Source organism: Ruditapes philippinarum, unplaced genomic scaffold (assembly GCF_026571515.1).
Source record: "Ruditapes philippinarum isolate M1 unplaced genomic scaffold, ASM2657151v2 ctg1254_1_1_1_1, whole genome shotgun sequence".
In the NCBI taxonomy this organism is placed as follows: domain Eukaryota; kingdom Metazoa; phylum Mollusca; class Bivalvia; order Venerida; family Veneridae; genus Ruditapes; species Ruditapes philippinarum.
In genome coordinates, this window is record NW_026861124.1 from 90,189 (window position 1) to 104,386 (window position 14,198).

The window sequence follows — 14,198 nt, forward strand, 5'->3', positions numbered from 1 at the left end:
TATAACCAAATTTTATTATGTACAATCAAAGAATCAGATTAAATAGCATATAAAGATGTTGCTGGCAAAAATTTTTTATGAAAATTGAAAAAAAAGTGAAAGCCCCCATTTCCATATTCTTATGTTCACATACAGTAAATTTGTTGCAGTTCATGTCTCTGTTATTTGGAACACTTGAACTTTTTTATGAAAACTGAACAAAGACAGGTTCTCAAGCAAAATACTTAATGGTAATTCAAATGGGTTAAGCAGAAATGTTTTACATTCAGTACTGGCGTTATAAGAATTTTGCAAACATTTACCTTACAAATTAGATACTTTGGTATTTTATACTGTATAATCTTTCTCATTCTATTCTTTGTTTCTCATCTTTTCTTTAGCTTTTTACCTTTTATATAATATAGGGTCTGCATTATTGCGTGCTATTTTCTGTTTGCAGTGGGGACTAACCTGTGTGACCCCTGTGACCTGGCGACGACCACATGTGATGATGACCTGATCTGTAATCCAAACACATACACATGTGAATGTCCGACTGATCATGTACAAATAGGAGACTCCTGCTGTAAGTTTATATATTTGAAATTTTCAATTTGTAACTTTAAAAAATAAATTTCTAGATATTTTGTCATTTAAGAATATAAACTGTCAATGTGACACAAAATGGGAAAGAAAATATGAGCTGTGTCATGACAAAACCAACATAATGGCTTTGCAACCAGCATGGATCCAGACCATCCTGCACATCTGTGTTCTAGAGTTGGTAAGCAAACAGCATGGATCCTGATCGGACTGCGCAGAGGCGCAGGCTGGTCTGGATCCATGCTGGTCGCAAACCCGCTATGTTGATTTTGTCGTGACGCGGCTCAAATAAAGAAATTTAATTTTTGTTCTCACAGATGGTACTCAGGTCACAGAATCATGTACAACTACGCTAGACACATGTACAAATGACTTCGCCGATTGTAATGGGACAGTTTGTGATTGTATAAGTGGATATTCATGGAATGGTAGCAGATGTGGTAAGAATTGTTATTAAGATTGCAGATTTTAGTCCCTATTTGAACATAAATCGTTATTTGTTTTTAGATATTTTTATACTGCATGGTAGTTTTGAAGTAACCGGTCTAAGTCTTTAGATTTGAAAAGACTATAAATGCATGATTTTCCATGATAACCATGCTTGATAGAATATTTGTGACAGTTTTAAAAGACCATTAAACTTTCAGAGACACTGCAGTGTGACAGTTTTAAAAGACACTTATTTCTTAGTACTGTGGTTGGTTCTAGGAATGGATTTGAGATTGTTTCAATAAGCTTTAATACTCACTGCTTTCAGCACAATCAAACTAAAATAAAGTAGTTATAAACTAACGTGAATAATTGTATAATTTGCAAATTATATAACTGCGTATTTTGTTTTTCTTCATGTTGTAACAAATTTATATTACAGTTGGAGGAAACCTATGTGACCCCTGTGACCCTTTAACAGTGGCTTGTGATGATGGCCTTGAATGCAGTACCGGCACATATAGATGTGAATGTCCAGATGATGAAGTTCAGATTGGGGATAATTGCTGTGAGTATTTGTATAAAACATGTTCTATTATCTAATGGTTTGCAAATAAACTATAATATATATTGCAACAACATACGATATCACTAAGAAATGTTTCAACTGAATCATACAGACGTTTGATTTTTGAACAAACACTATGGTACGTTGAGCTGAGGGACGTTCCATTACTGTTTAGTGGTGGCGTTAACAGAAATACCCACTGACAGGGGTGAAGCAGTTAAAAGCTTTGACAAGTCAACAGTTCACTTCAACTTTGCGTTTGCACAGGATTTCAGAGGTTCAATTAAACAGTTGTAAATAAGGAATTTAAAGTATTTATATATGGCATAAGGTTAAAAATTATGTAAGTATTTCATGCATATCATTAGCACGGGAGAGGAAGTGTTACACGAAGGATGGAGTTCTTATGATAACTTGTTTGGAGTTCTTATGATAACTGTCACGGAGTTCCTGGAAAACGTTACGGATTTCTGTGGAAAACTTTTCTATGTACTTGGAGAAAATGGTTATTTTTAACTTTAAATGGGGAGTTTGAGGTGCTTAATTAAACTTTGATAATTAAGCTTGCGCTACATATTGTATTATGTTTCAGAAAAAAATCTTTTAGTCCATATTATATTTGAAAATTAAATTCATATGCTACAAAAACAAAAAAGTGAAATAAATGAAAATATTAGTTATGTAATTTAGTTTTTATGAATATGGAAGAATAATAATCAAACATGGCTTCCAACACAAACAGGAATTAGCTCTAGTGTAACTGTTAAAGGGAAACTCATTATTTGGGTGGGTGGTGGGGGGCTTACAAGGTTCTGCCAAGTTTCTCCTAAACAGTTCCCCTTGAGTAAGATATCTTATATTGTCTCTATCTGTAGCTGGAGTAAGATTCTTATTAGATGTTTATTAAGTTGACTAATATTTAATAACGTCAGTGTAGACGATGATGGACAAGAGACGTAAGTTTAATGATTAAACCTAATACTTAGCTTATGACATTCCTTTGATATATTTTAGATGGGACACATGTAGGTGATGATTGTACGACTAGCTTGGACACTTGTATTGATGACCATGCTGAGTGTAATGGAACAGTCTGTGATTGTATAGAGGATTGGGTATGGAACGGAACTCATTGTGGTAAGTCTGTTTCTGAATCTCATTGTGGTAAGTATGTGTCTGGAGTTCATTGTGGTAAGTCTATGTCTGAATCTCATTGTGGAACGTCTATGTCTGGATCTCATTGTGGTAAGTCTATGTATGGAGTTCATTGTGGTAAGTCTATGTCTGGATCTCAATGTGGTAAGTCTATGTCTGGATCTCATTGTGGTAAGTCTATGTCTGGATCTCATTGTGGTAAGTCCATGTCTGGATCTCATTGTGGTAAGTCTGTGTCTGGATCTCATTGTGGAACGTCTATGTCTGGATCTCATTGTGGTAAGTCTATGTCTGGATCTCATTGTTGTAAGTGTAAGTCTGGATCAAATTGTGGTAAATCTGTCTGAATCTCATAGTGGTAAGTCTGTGTCTAAATCACATTATGGTCAGTCTATGTCTGGATCTCATTGTGGTTAAAGTCTGTGTCTGAATGTCAATCTGGTAAGTCTATTTCTGGATGTCAGTGTGGTAAGTCTATGTCTGGATGTCAGTGTGGTAAGTCTGTGTTTGGATGTCATTGTGGTAAGTTTATGTCTAGATCTCATTGTGGTAAGTTTATGTCTAGATCTCATTGTGGTAAGTCTATGTCAGAATCTCAATGTGGTAAGTAGATGTCTGGATGTCATTGTGGTAAGTCTATGTATAAATCTCATTGTGGTAAGTCTGTGTCTGGATCTCACTGCGGTATGTCTTTGTCTGGATCCCATTGTGGTAAGTCTATGTCTGGATCTCATTGTGGTAAGTCTATGTCTGGATCTTATTGTGGTATGTGTGTCTGGATGTCATTGTGGTAAGTCTAGTCTGGATTTCATTTGTGGTAAGTCTATGTCTGGATTTCATTGTGGTAAGTCTATGTCTGGATCTTATTGTGGTATGTGTGTCTGGATGTCATTGTGGTAAGTCTAGTCTGGATGTCATTGTGGTAAGTCTATGTCTGGATTTCATTGTGGTAAGTCTATGTCTTGATTTCATTGTGGTAAGTCAATATCCTGATATTATTGTGGTAAGTCTGTCTGGATCTCAATGTTGTAAGTCTATGTCAGGATCTCAATGTGGTAAACTTGACTGGATGTCAAAAAATCTGTAAAAGTAGGCCCAATGGAACTATTTACTAATGTGTTTGCTGACACAGATGTTCTTATATTTCTGGAAGGTTGCCCAGGTATGAAAAAAACGAAAGTAAGCTGCACAATTTGGAAAATATGGTTCCAGTTATGGTTAGGCAATAATTATAATGACTGTTAGCTCAAAAGTCTTTCCTTAATAGATAAAATAAAACAACTAGAGCAAAAATTATGTTGGTTTGTTTCTTGAGTGATATTTTATTACATTAAAAAACTTTTGTGACGTTTGTTTACAGTTGGACCAAATTTATGTGACCCATGCGATCCATTGACAGAATCATGTGATACTGGCCTTGTATGTAGTTCTACCACATATAGATGTGAATGTCCGTCTGGACAAGTGCAGATAGGTGACAACTGCTGTAAGTTTATTTTAATCTATCTTTAGCAGAGGTAATTAAGATAGTATGTGAAAAGTAAAACAAACAACAGACATGATTTTATGATAGTAAGGTAACCCTAAAAGGGGTGAAAATGTACACTTACAGTAAAAAAAATGGTTATGCTCATTTTATAAATCAAATGATGTTATTATACAAATTCAGCTAAGAGCGTATTACTTCATGTATTTTGAATATTAGAATACTAAAGTTTCCTGTATAGATGTAGTCAATAAAAAAGCGTAAATATGAAAAACTCAAAATAGTACCAAGAATATACATGTATATACAAGAGTTTGACTGTTTGGTTATGGATGCATGTAACAACCTATTTTGCCATTTCTGTGGTTTACTTACTGCAGTGATCTGGAGTGAAAACTACCAGCACCACCACTACAGATTGAGAGACGGACAAATCCATTTAAGATACAAATGTATTAAATTGGATAAGGGTAAATATATCCCTAAAGAGAAGTTTTTTGGCTTGTCTGTGTTATGAGAAAATATCAGTCAAATGGAATGAATAATGAAGTGCTGCTTTTTCCAAACACCCTGCTGTGTTGTCCTCATTTATATTTATGTCACTCCAGGTTGTTTCCCCTGGAACACACTCGTGCAAAATTATGTAAATGTCACGATCTCTTTTTGTTTTGTTATTATAGATGGTACACGTGTTGGAGAAAACTGCTTGTCGTCACATGACACGTGTATTGATGACAACGCGGGATGTAATGGCACGGTTTGTGTTTGTGATGACGATCATGTTTGGAATGGAACTATTTGTGGTAATATTAATAAAATCTTGACAGTCTTTGGGTTTTTCCCCCTTATTTTAGCATCAAAGGTAGATAACTGTGGCAATACACTCAACATAAGTTTGTGTAAATACATGTATATATTTGTTCAGACATAAAATCCTTGCATCTATGTAAAGTTTTGCAGCTGTTCAAAATAAAATACTTTTTAGCTCACCAGAGCCGAAGGCTCAGGGTGAGCTATTAGTATCAAAGGGGCATGCTGCGGCATCCATCGTCTGTTGTCATGCGTCAACAATCGTCTTCTTCTCTGAAACTACTAAGCCGATTTACTTCAAATTTTGTCTGTATTATCCTTGTGACAGTCACACTTGAATTTTCTCATATCATTCCAATTGGCCCCTTTTAGGGGTCAGCAGAGCTAAAAATAGAAAAACCTTTAAACATCTTCTTCTACAGAACTAATGGATGGATGATCACCAAACTTTGTCTGTAGCATTCTTGGGTAGTCTTTTATCAAATTTGCTCATATTAATTTGATTGGGCCCTTTTAGGGGTCTCTAGGGCTAAAAATAGAAAAACCTTTAAACATCTTCTTCTACAGAACCAATGGATGAATGATCACCAAACTTTGTCTGAAGCATTCTTGGGTAGTCTTTTATCAAGTTTGGTAATATGAATTTGATTGGCCCCTTTTAGGGGCTGCTAAAGCTAAAAATAAAAAAACCTTTAAACGTCTATTTCTACAGAACTAATTAATGGATGATCACCAAACTTTGTCTGTAGCATTCTTATGAAGTCTTTTAACAAGTTTGCTAATATTATTTTGATTGACCCCTTTTAGGGGTCTCTAGGGCTAAAAATAGAAAAACCTTTAAACATCTTCTCCTACAGAACTTATTGATGGATGATCACCAAACTTTGTCTGTAGCATTCTTGGGTAGTGTTTAATCAAGTTTGCTCATATTAATTTGATTGGCACCTTTTAGGGGCCGCTAAAGCTAAAAATAGAAATACCTTTAAATGTCTATTTCTAGAGAACTTATTGATGGATGATCACCAAACTTTGTCTGTAGCATTCTTAGGTAGTCTTTTATCAAGTTTGCTAATATTATTTTGATTGGCCCCTTTTAGGGGTCTCTAGGGCTAAAAATAGAAAAACCTTTAAACATCTTCTCCTACAGAACTAATTGATGGATGATCACCAAACTTTGTCTGTTGCATTCTCGGGAAGTGTTTTATCAAGTTTGCTCATATCAATTTGATTGGCCCCTTTAAGGGGCCGCAAAAGCTAAAAATAGAAAAACCTTTAAATGTCTATTTCTAGAGAACTTATTGATGGATGATCACCAACTTTATCTGTAGCATTCTTATGAAGTCTTTTATCAAGTTTGCTTATATTATTTTGATTAGCCCCTTTTACGGGTCTCTATAGCTAAAAAAAGAAATACCTGTAAATGTCTATTTCTACAGAACTAATGGATGAATGATCACCAAACTTTGTCTTAAACATTGTTGGGTAGTCTTTTATCAAGTTTGCTCATTTTATTTTGATTGGCCCCTTTAAGGGGCCGCTTAAATTAAAAGTAGATATACATTTAAACATCTATTGCTACAGAACTAATTGATGGTATTGCTACAGAACTAATTGATGGATGATTACCAAACTTTGTCTGTAGCATTATTGGGTAGTCTTTTATTAATTTTGCTCATATTAATTTGATTAGCCCCTTTTAGGGGCCGCTAAAATTAAAAATAGAAATACGTTTAAACATCTTCTCCTACAGAACTAATTAATGGATGATCACCAAACTTTGTCTGTAGCATTCTTGGGTACTCTTTTATCAAGTTTGCTTATATTAATTTGATTGGCCCCTTTTAGGGGCCACTAAAGCTAAAAATAGAAAAAGCCTCCGAATATCATTTCCTACTGAAATAATTAATAGATGATCACCAAACTTAGTAGCATTCTAAGGTAGTCTTTTATCAAGATTGCTCATATTAATTTGATTAGCCCCGTTTAAGCTAAAGCTTAAATGCCTCAGGTCATGGCATTTCTTCAAATTATTGTTTAAACATATTCTATGCTCAAATTTAATAGAATATATTGACATTCCAACACTGATAAGCAGTTGTTTCTGGTAAGCGACTCAGGGCCATCATGGCCCTCTTGTTTATCAAATTCTTGTGCATTAACTATGTAACATTACAAGTTCCGACTGTTAGAGTTATCATCAAGATTTGTTAGATTTTCTTAAAGATTACATATAAACCTAATGAGCATGCGTGCCTGCTACCATATTATTGTTTTCTCAAATAATGATGTCACATTGGAAAACATACATGTCACATGACAAAAATGTACAAAAAATAGATATCCAACAACTGTCTAGAGGGGAAGATGGACTTCAGTGTTATTATAATACAACTCCATATTTACTGTTTCATAAGGGTCCGTCATACTAAATTTTGTATTGATGTTAAACTATGTTGGTATACATTTCAGTCGGTCCAAACCTGTGTTCAAACTGTGATCCTAATACCGATTCCTGTGACACCGGTCTTATATGTAACCCGGTTACATACAGATGTGAATGTCCAACTGGTCAAGTGCAATATGATGATGATTGCTGTAAGTGTTTGATTATTTGTTACGGGGGTTTGACAGTGTCCGGGTATCTCATGTGTTGCTGTATAATGTTTATTTAATAATGCAATATTAAAGGAACTCTACTGAGGTCCAAAAGCCTAAAAGCATTAACTTGATTTTCTTATAAAGATCAACTGTGGCACTATACAAAATATTTAAGAAAATCGTATTTTTGTGATTTTTTAAACCAATTTGAGTGAAAAGCGTTTTTTTCAATTTTAAACATTTTTCACAATGGACACATTTCTAGTTTCTTATTTTATTCTACTCATCTAGAGTGTAAACCTTTAAAGTTTATATATTTGGAGTATAATTTTAATTGTAATATTCTTTCAGACGGGACTCATATTGGTGATTCATGCACGACAAGTTTGAACACGTGTATTGATGATAACGCTGGATGTAACGGGACAATATGTGACTGTTTACCTGGGTCTACTTTTAACGGAACATTTTGCGGTAATTCATATTCTCTTTATTGTATCTCTCTTTATTGCATGCCGGGAAAATTGTTGACTGCTAAAAACAAATTTCTTTGTTAACAAAACAATGTTAGAGAACTTAAACTTCTTCATTTCAGACTTACAATGGCTCTTTATAAGGTAGTTAAATTCAATCATTGCATATTTTGTGTGTATATCAAGTCGTGTTTTTAGTAGCATTTTACTTGGATGTTGATGTCAATTGTTCAGTTTAGCTAGACGAACTGTTAAGACAGTTTTCTTAACATACAAATTTAGTGTACATGTATAGGCATCAAATAATTACGGAGATTGAAGAGTGTATGAATTTATCCAAAAGTTTGACATATGATATATATTATAATAATGCAAATAAATCTCTTAAAGTCTGATTGGCTTAAACACTTATATACTATGCAATAGAAGGTCATGAAGTACTGAAGCACACACAAATTACTATGTATTTTTCTACATCATAGACGGTTAACTTTGTGTATTGTATGCATAAATGTTCTTATTGTGTTCTGTTCTTTATGACACATTTCTTGATTGCAATGTCATCACTTCATTAAAGTAAATATAGTGAAAAGTTACAATGCTATGACAGCATTATTCTTGAATTACTTTATATTGCGCAGCGTTAGTGTATCCATTCATTACATGCATCTTTTTCCGCACTTCTTTGAAAACAGTCTAAAGTTGCTGGGTTTTCTTATGAACTTGTCGTCATTAACAATTTGCCTTATTATAAGTTTGTAATACAAGTACTGATGGGACTTAGTTGTAAATATAGCCTTCCTGACATTAATATAACCCTCGGCTTTCCTGACATAAATATAACCCTTGACTTTCCTGACATAAATATAACCCTCGGCTTTCCTGACATAAATATAACCCAGGCTTTCCTGACATAAATAAAACCCTCGACTTTCCTGACATAAATATAACCCTCGACTTTCCTGACATAAATATAACCTTCGACTTTCCTGACATAAATATAACCCTTGACTTTCCTGACATAAATATAACCCTCGACTTTCCTGACATAAATATAACCGGCAGGTGATATTTATCTCATTCAGGTTGTATTTTTGTCTTATATATTGAGTCAGCAACTCGTATAACTCATTATATATTCTATGAGGTTTATGGATTCATTCAATATAATTATTTACAATATGAATTTTACAGTGGGTACACAACTGTGTGAGCCATGTGATCCGAATGATTCAACATGTGAGCAGCCTCTTCAATGTAGCTCTGACACCTACAGATGTGAATGCCCGCCAGGTCATGTACAGTATGACGATGAATGCTGTAAATATTCTCCTTTTTTTCCCTTTCTTTATACTGTATACATTATACTGATGATAAATGAAAAATGACTATGCCACCATATTAAAGAAATTGGCCAATTGGCATCTTTAATGTAAAAATAGAGAAACCAAGCTGTGCATTGGGTGCATAATAATATTTGTCCCTTTTGTAACTACATGTATTGACAAGTTACTGTTTATTTGACAGCTTAAAGAAATCATTTTGAGACTAAGCTGTCTCTCTAACCTAATGTTTCCTGTTGGCAACTAAAAAGACAGTCTGATATAAAAGTTATCTCCCTTGTTTACATTTGGCAGGTGGAAATCAGTTTGATAAAGAAATTGTCTCCCTTAGAATTATTACATTTGACAGCTGGTAATCAGATATATACTGAACCAAAAAAGAAACTTTCGCAAAGTACATGTATGTGCCAGTTGTTCAAGGGTACCACTTAGATGTACACACTTATATACATGTAGTAGCTTGTAAAACTCGTTTTGTTTGCAAAATCGGTCAGCTAATCCCCGTAGAAAAGCCTGATATGTTTATTCAACGTAAAAATCGAGTTTCAAAAGGATTGAAAAACTGTACTAACATATCTACATTCAAACTTGGAGAATGTTTCTTTTTTGTTTCAGTATATAAGTTATATTCCTTGCAATTTTCATTGTAGATGGGAGATTTGTATCAGAGCCTTGCACGTCCTCTCTCAACACGTGTATTGATGATAACGCCATATGTAATGGTACTGTATGTACATGTCGTGACGGCTGGGTATACAATGGCACCATTTGTGGTAAGCTAGCGTTCAAGATTTCTGTTACCAAAAGAGTAAAAGAGATTTATGTATATTTTTACAAGTAAAATGCAATATCTGTGGTCGGTTAGTGCTTACTACAAAGGTAAAATTGCTTGCTTTACACTGAACAATTTTTAAGCATGTGGCTTAAAAGGAACTCCAGTGAAATCCAAAAAACTTGAAACAAAAAATTTGAATTTCTTACATAGATCAACTGGGGAACTTATAAAAGAAAGTAATGCAAAAAGATTTAAGAAATAGACCAAGAAATAAATTAAACATCATATTTTTGTGCTGTCTAAGCCTGATTTGAGTGAAAAACATTTCAACGCTTTTCTTTTTTTTCACAGTTAGAATAGTTATTCCCAAATATTGGAGTGAGTAAATGATCTGATATTTGCACACAAGTTACTGGTCCAAACCTACATAAAATGGAAAATTAGTTTCAAAAAATTATTTTCAGTCTTGCCTTGTGAAAATTTATCAGTGGAGTCAGTTTAACCTTTTCCCTTATATAGACGTCTTTTGACAGCTTTTTGCCCCCCCCCCCTTTTTGAGGCTTCAAACAGTGAAAAAAATGCCCTATTTAGGCCCCAAACACTGTTTTTCATTTGAGTAATGTGTAAAAAAAAGTGACCACTTTTTCGGCGCGGCCCCCGTCAAAATGGTGCATCAGGGGGTTGCCTTCTGTTTGGGGGGTTTGAAGGGGGGGTGGTAGTCCCCCTCATCGCCAAGAAAATTTTGGACGTGGCAGGCTAAAAATGGCCTCAGGTCGATCTTAGGGTAACTAGTAACAGACACTAAAAAGCCTTTAACTCTATCTTAATTCATTGAGAAGTTGCAGCACTTCGAAATCAGTTTTGATGGAAAAAAACAATGCAAAATAGTGATTTTTCGCAATTTTGAGACGTCCCCCAGTGACCATGGTAACAGAAAATTTACGATTGAGCATGCTGTTACAGAGGCTATGGTCCAGTCAACATTTGTGCCAAGTTTCATCAGTATTGAAGCATTTTCATAGTATATAGCAGTTTGAACTTGAAATAGGAGGCTTTTCAATGAAAACGGACGTTTTTCACAATATGCTCATGGGGTAAAAGGTTAAAAGCACATTATTCCCCAGCAATGAATAAATTTATTCATCTTTTAAAAGAACAAACATGAATTACATAATGTAAACATAATGGTTTTAGAGCATACAAGTAACTTTTTACCTGAAGAATGTAGCACTGAAAGTGAATTTATTTGTCATAATAGAAGCAAAATCTAAACAAAGTAGTATTTTGACTTCCCTACAAATTACTAAAATACTATAATTGTACTGTAGCCAGAAAACAAAAGAAGCAAAGGATGGTTCAGGTAATTGGCCAATGAGTAACTTTTTGGTAATGATAACAGAAGACCAGAACTAAAACAGTAAAAGTCATTTGAAAAATAAAAATAAAACCATTTCTGGGCCATATTGGGCTTTTAGATGAGATCATACTAAGCATGCCATGTTATAATTTTTACAATGATTAAAATTAAAAGTAATCCCCTTAAATCATAGACTTTTAGTTCAGTACTCTATTACCTTTTACTTGATATTTTTGGTTGAGAAAATATAACTTGTTTATACAGTCGGACCTGGACTATGTGACCCGTGTGATCCATTGACAGAATCTTGTGACTCCAGTCTGCAATGTAATCCAAACACATACAGATGTGAGTGTCCAACAGGTCAAGTTCAAGTTGGCGATACATGTGGTAGGTATTTATACTATTCCTTTTGTGTGTGTCACGCCCATGACTGACTGTTTAACTTTATTGACTTTAAACCAATTGCCTTTCACCACTGTGTGTGTGTGTTCTAAGTTTAATAAGTGTGCAGCCGGCCTTTCAGGCTCCGAAAGTATGGGCCCGGTCCACTGTGGGTTTGAATCCTCTAATATGAGGAACATATCCAGTGAGGTTAGGGAACTTAGGTTCCACTTGTGTGCCTTTTGGTACCTGAAATAAGGCATGGAGGAGCACCTGAGGTCTATCTGCACCATTTTAGATAGTAAGTCGCCATATTACTATAACAGTGCAAAAAAAAAAAATCTTAATGTGGAAATTATTTTTGTTTGTTTGTGTAGTATGCTTAAAGACACACTCTTAAATCCTTTCCTTGAACCAACCAGTACTAAGCAAGGAATGTAGATTCTAACTCAAAGAAACAATGGTTTGTGCCTGACAGGGTTTATACCCACCAGATTGCAATCCTTAGATTACTGGTCTAACATGTTTACCACTTGGCTGCTCCACCATGGTAATAGCTTTAACATTTCTTTGATGATGATGAATAAAAAACATCATACATGTAATTTCACAAGAATAAGAAAACATGACAATAAAACATGGCTTATTGTTTGTTTCAAGTTGGCACTCGTGTAACTGACTCGTGTACTACTGTGATTAACACGTGTATAGATGACTATGCGGAGTGTAATGGGACAGTTTGTAATTGTGTGGACGGTTTTGTATATAATGGATCAAGATGTTGTAAGTATGACTAGTTAACTCCTTTAACTTTAGCAATAATGACTGAAATGCTAGGCATAAGCAACTGTGGGAAAAAAAATCTGTTACAAATATTTCAGCAACTTTTGCACCTTTTCAGAAAATAAAGTGACAAACAAAAATTTGAAATCAAATTAGATGTATATTGGCTTAGGTTTGAGTTATCAATTCTTGAAAACCACCAAAAAGGACAAAAAATACCCTTTCAGCAAAGGGTATTTTTTGCCCTTTTTGGCAATTTTCAATAAGTTCCTTTACATGAAAAATATATAAAAATTACCTCATTACTTGACAGAGTATTTAGATGAGATAAATGTCATGATTATCCTATGAATAGTGATGATACAAATATTCAGTATTAGTAATCATGTTGATTGTGTTCATTTCTAAGAACTCAAGTCTGTGGAGAAATGTAAAGATAGGTATTTTTTGTTTCAGTGGGCATGGAGTTGTGTGAACCATGTGACCCAGACACGGAGACGTGTGCCTCAAATCTTGTCTGTAGCAGTGACACCTACAGATGTGAATGTCCCTCCAATCTGGTGCAAGTCGGTGACCAATGTGGTAGGTGTTACAAGTACTCTATCATTCGTTGAGTCTATCATTTGAATTTAGTTTGATCACCCGTTCTTAATAAAATACATGAATTTACTGAACGTCATTCTGATGAGAATTTCAGAACCAACATCCCATGTTATGATGTTTTTACACATTAAATGTTAAACAGCTCAGCTGTTGTCATGCCCCAACTTAGTTGTAAGGTGAGACATATAGATTTGGTTTTTTTTTCCATCCCTCACACGGTCACCCTGTCCTGACTGAAAAAAAAAGTGGAATGTGGTGGCATCCATCTACTATAGACACATTTTCTAGTTTCTAAATGGAGATAATTTGTTTCTTAATATATGAGCCGCGTCACGACAAAACCAACATAATGGGTTTGCGACCAGCATGGATCCAGACCAGTCTGCGCATCTGCGCAGTCTGATCAGGATCCATGTTGTTTGGTATCAGTTTCTCTACTTGTAATAGGGTTTGTAAGCGAACAGCATGGATCCTGATCAGACTGCACGGATGCGCAGGCTTGTCTGGATCCATGCTGGTCTCAAACCCATTATGTTGGTTTTGTTGTGACGCGGCTCATATGCACTTATTATCCTTCATGAAATAATATGACTTACCATTCTTCTAGACATAGTGACCCAAAACAGTGTTGTGTGTTTTGTCTATAGTTACCCTTGCCACACCAAAAGCTTCAAAGTCATTTAGTCATTTTAGCTGAATTTTTGTCATGGTCTTGCCATGTTAATGCTGAATTTTTGTTATGGTTTTGCCACTTCAAATTTGAAAATTAAGGGATTTCAATATCAATATACAAATATCGAGCTACCAACAGTATAGAGCGTAGTCAGTTTGCTGTATAGATATGGCCTGACT

General features: G+C 34.7%; 2 protein-coding genes across 2 annotated transcripts in view; both read left to right on the forward strand.

Annotated features, from left to right (window-relative positions):
* LOC132714595 (neurogenic locus notch homolog protein 1-like) overlaps positions 1-14,198 on the forward strand; it is a gene marked incomplete at its 3' end in the record, with an annotated part of 81,461 nt that overhangs the window by 37,581 nt on the left and 29,682 nt on the right. The gene's annotated exons all lie outside the window — the stretch shown is intronic.
* The window catches only part of LOC132714597 (fibrillin-1-like), a 45,304-nt gene that overhangs the window by 7,269 nt on the left and 23,837 nt on the right, over positions 1-14,198 (forward strand). Inside the window, exons 10-22 of the mRNA XM_060697487.1 lie at positions 440-565; positions 900-1,022; positions 1,454-1,579; positions 2,594-2,716; positions 4,095-4,220; positions 4,901-5,023; positions 7,500-7,625; positions 7,980-8,102; positions 9,296-9,421; positions 10,095-10,217; positions 11,841-11,966; positions 12,621-12,743; positions 13,200-13,325. Of these exons, the coding sequence (XP_060553470.1) occupies positions 440-565; positions 900-1,022; positions 1,454-1,579; positions 2,594-2,716; positions 4,095-4,220; positions 4,901-5,023; positions 7,500-7,625; positions 7,980-8,102; positions 9,296-9,421; positions 10,095-10,217; positions 11,841-11,966; positions 12,621-12,743; positions 13,200-13,325 (1,620 nt within the window). The remainder of the gene's footprint in view (positions 1-439; positions 566-899; positions 1,023-1,453; positions 1,580-2,593; positions 2,717-4,094; positions 4,221-4,900; positions 5,024-7,499; positions 7,626-7,979; positions 8,103-9,295; positions 9,422-10,094; positions 10,218-11,840; positions 11,967-12,620; positions 12,744-13,199; positions 13,326-14,198) is intronic.